At 45.5% G+C, this 4,365-nt stretch overlaps 1 protein-coding gene across 1 annotated transcript; it reads right to left on the bottom strand.

Annotated features, from left to right (window-relative positions):
* Positions 1-328: 328 nt before the first annotated feature.
* LOC115767584 (protein suppressor of forked) lies at positions 329-4,365 on the bottom strand. Its single transcript, XM_030711870.1, has 9 exons — positions 4,184-4,365; positions 3,798-4,120; positions 3,456-3,731; positions 3,053-3,356; positions 2,512-2,703; positions 1,455-1,868; positions 1,160-1,267; positions 788-1,100; positions 329-718 (listed from the first exon to the last, which is right to left on the bottom strand). The coding sequence occupies exons 1-9, from the start codon at positions 4,217-4,219 to the stop codon at positions 471-473; spliced, it is 2,214 nt and encodes a 737-aa protein (XP_030567730.1). The 5' UTR covers positions 4,220-4,365; the 3' UTR covers positions 329-470.

Below are 4,365 nucleotides of genomic sequence, written 5' to 3'. Positions count from 1 at the left end.
ACGATTTAATTGTTTAGTTCTTTGTGTCGCATTCGTAAACGTTTAACTGGCAAACTATATATTTAGATATCTTATACACTCCCAAATTGGTTACCTATAAACTATTTTACTAGAAGTTTTCGTATCTCTATCTCTCTTTTCCTCATTCTCTAGCTTCTTCTCGATAGAGGGAGCACTGCTTTTGCAATTCTTCTTTACACAACATTCTTAAACGTTTTATGGGCCAGGCAATTTTGGTAATTGAATGAAGCAAGATTTAAAATATTTTCCCTGTTATTATGACTCTTGCGAGGCTGAAACAAGAATGCATTTTTTCTGTTTGTTGTATATTTGCTTTAATTCTTAATCAGTTACGACTATGGTTGCTATTGTACTTAAAATTGTAAGATTGAAAATGTAAATTTTTGTTGTAGTTAAGGGGCGTGTGTTAAAAAAAAATTGCTATAAAAATAATTGCCAATTTGGCCAACTCAATTGGACTTGGCGAATCGCTTGAGCTGTCGCAGGCGATAAATATCATTGGTGGGCGGCGCCGAGGTCTGCAGCTCATCATCGCTGTCATCGCCGCCGGGCAGCAGGCGACGTCGTCTTGGCGCCATGGACGTAACACTGTGCTGCACACCCGTATACGTGCTGGTGTCCACGATCCAGTGCACCGACTTGGCCAGATCGAATATCTTGGGCGTCAGATCGTTGTCGCCATTCGGTTGTGGCGCAGCTGTAAAACGGAACACAAAAAATATATATGAGCAGCTGTGTCTTGGCTGGGGCTTGGGCGACGACTTACACTCTGGCAAGTTAAGACGCATAAAGATGTCAAAGAGCAGCTCCACGCTGACAAAGGGGCCGCGAAAGCTATTCGGCGGCGGCAGCGCGGCGCAGAGTGCAGCCAGTGCCGGTGGCTGTGGAAAGACGCCGCCGGCCAGCGGATGGGCGCCCGGATGGGCGCATGAGCGCGGCTTAAACGGTATCATCTGCGAGAAGTCCGGACGTGGCAGCGGCTGTGTTGCCTCCCCATCCGTCTCGTTCTCGTTGTTATTGTTGTGACTATTCGCACCGCCGCTGGCGCCGCCCACCTTGTTCAGTATGATGCCCACGTTCTGCAAATGGCATAAGCAATTAATCCTAGCTAAGGTATACTTGTTGTTGGCAACCTCACCTCGGCATAGCCAATGGACTTGAGCTCGGTGCTGGTGCAGGGATATAGATCCAGGAACTTGTAGCGATCCACTAGCTGTGCGGTCTCCTTGCCCTCGTACTCTTTGAGCTGCAAATTGAATAGTATTAGGTTCAGAATTTATATATTATTGAGGGAAATAATGATACTAGTGTGCTTTAACATTTTCCTATTACAATTAGATTTGCTTACTACAAACATTATTTTGTGATTGTAGCTAAATATCAGAATCCTGACATTTCGCTGAGATCGAAGGGCTCAAATTTGTTATACTCACATTTTCAAAGACCGCACTGCGCCTTCGCTCCACTTTGACAATGCTCGACAGGTCGCCAATGTTGGACTCGAACTCAAGGAAGCGATTCCAGACCTCCACGCTTTTGTGCGGCGAGAGGCCACCTGAGCTTAAGACGCGCTCAAAGAGCACCCGCGTATTGTTGTCCTCGTTCAAGTGCGAGAGGTAGTCGATATAGCACATGACGTACTCGGGACTGCCGCCGAAACGCTTTAGGCCCAGTTCGAAAATACGAAATGCAATTTCCTTGTCCTTGGAACAGTAATACTCCATTAAAGCGGCCGCCACAAAGATGTGATAACGCGAACGCACATCCTCGCGCGCCTTCTTGAAAATGCCACGCGCGGACTTGATGCCCTCAGCGCGGCGAGCGAACTTCATGTACTGCACGTATACCTGGAGGGCGACAGGTGAGTGTTTACAAAAATTAATATTAAATATATAATAGTGTTAAAATGGTTGACATTTGCGATATTTAAGGCAATGTCGCGAAGGACTCTAGTTGTAGAAATCTTAGCTAATGGCAACTAGTTTAAAACTCTAACTGAATATTTCATGCACATTGTTTTTCGCCCATATTCCACTGCTGTAAGTGAAATGACTTTTCACATAAAGCTGAATTATACAAACACAAGCTTTTTCAACCCATTTTAGATAGATCGACAGATCTATGAAAAGTTCTTATGATTCTATGAAAACTAAAAATGTTCACATATTTCTCAAGTCTGAATTTATATTGAGTGTAAGCCTTAACGAGGTGCTCCGATCTAAATGCTAACTATCAAATATTTACAATGTAAAATAAATGCATATTATTAACGATGTGGTAAATTCATGATGTCGCTTAACATAAAGCACGTTCAAAGATTAAATATAAAACAGTATAAAAGTCGAACACAGAAACAGCTAGTCTATGCCCAACTATGCCAACACCTATTCTAGATACATGTTTATATGTATATAACTTATAATTATAAACGTATAAAGCGTATAGTCAGCTATCGGGAGGCGTCCAAGCTGGAAGTTAATGTTTGCTTACCAGCGTGGGATCTATGTCTGGCAGGGTGAGCAGCTTGTTGTACATGCTGTGGACCTTCTCGTACTTGAGGCGGCCCTCCTCGAAGTCCGCGTAGGCGAAGTAGAGCAGCGCATTGCGGTTGAGTACACCGTTGATGGAGCGTTCCAGTATGTTGGCGCATTCGTCTGCAAAGATTTTAGCTGCTTGCACATCCTGCAGAAAGAGGGGTTCGAGAAATGTTTAATTGATTAATATGTCATAAGCAGATGTGTGTTGGTTATTTTGTACAGTTTTTCTGGGCTGGGGCGGGACGGGTATGGTCGAGTAAAACGCGTGCGGCCAGTGCCAAGGGCAATGCGGCAAGTGCGGGCAAGTGAGGAGGTTAACATTTCCGGCTGTCACGTGCCGCTTTACCCAAGGGGCGACACTTCACAAGTAGCAACAACAAGAGACAGAATTTTGATTTTGCTGGCATTGATATATAAGTTTCTATTTGCAACATTGCGACAAATTGCGGCAGCTGTTGATTTTGGTTTGTGTGTTTTTGAATACGACTACGCACGCCTTTCTCGGTGAGAACGCGCGCACTGGTGTCCAGGAACTGCGATGCCTGATGCCAAACGGCCGGATGATGCGTCAACACCAGCAGGCACTGCTCCGTGGCAAACATGACGCGACGTGTGACCAGCGCCGTGTCCTCTGTGCGCAATGGATTCGATTTTTCGTAGGTTATGAAACGTTTCCACAGCTCCACCTGCTTGGTCTCCTCTTTGGTCAGCGTGGGCGGCACAGCGGGCAGGTTTCGATTGAGGCCCTTTGTATGATACTCCAGCTCCTTGGCCACGCGACGTGCATTCATATAATCCCTATGCAAGCACATGGAATATAAGAGATTGGGTATAAGCATTACGACTTAGGCCTTGGCAAGACATATATATTAGGGAGCTGAAAGCATCGACACGCACTTGGAACGTTCCAGACTCATTTTCTCCGATATTATGGGATTTATGTTCTGCTCAAAGGCAATATAATCCTTCCACAGCTGCTCAATGCCCACTATGGGCGTCACCACCGCCTTCTGATAGACACGCCGGACGGCTGTAATCTTTTGATTCTCCGCATAGTTGCCCACTGCTTCGACGCCGCGCAAGAAATAAATATAATCCTGCCAGATGCTAAACGAATGCAAATCCATGCCAATCTTCTCCAGCGCAAAGTCATACGCTTGGGCCATCTTCTCTCTGTCAAGCAATACAGCAGGGATTAGCTGTTGAATATTGAATTCGCAATGCTGCGTGAACACTTACTTGTGCGTGCTGAGGCCCGCCTTGGTCTCCTTTACGTAGGTCAGGTAGAGCTTCCACAGATCAATATTGAGGATTTTGACCAGACAACGCTGAAATAGCTTCTCGACGCGCTCATAGTAACGGCTACGCATCTCCATCTCAATGTAGAGCTTCCAGTAGCGTGCCGTTGTCGGAAACACATTCACCAGGGACTCGTACAGGCTGCGCACCTCGTGAATGGGCCGTGTCTGCGCCTCACGCAGCATCACGGACCACGACTCGATGTCATATGGACGCAGCTCGACGACCTGTTGGGCGCGCACCAAGCGCTCCATGCCCCATTCCTGCATAGATGGGTGCTGTATTAGTCGAACGACTTATTTATTATATATTTCGTTGGCACTTACTATATCAATTTTGATCAGATCCCTTGCGGATGTCATTGCGGTAGTTGTCGTTGCCGGCGTATTGGTATTTATTTTATTTAATGCGGCCACGGTTGCTTTTGATTAGCGTACACACTGCAGCAATTTGTTAATGTAAAATTAAATAAATTATTTCAATATTTCATATTTCCCCTAAAGAAATA

This window comes from Drosophila novamexicana, unplaced genomic scaffold, assembly GCF_003285875.2.
Source record: "Drosophila novamexicana strain 15010-1031.04,08,12 unplaced genomic scaffold, DnovRS2.1 tig00001415-arrow-arrow-pilon, whole genome shotgun sequence".
NCBI lineage: Eukaryota > Metazoa > Arthropoda > Insecta > Diptera > Drosophilidae > Drosophila > Drosophila novamexicana.
This window is presented reverse-complemented; position numbering and strand designations above follow the sequence as displayed.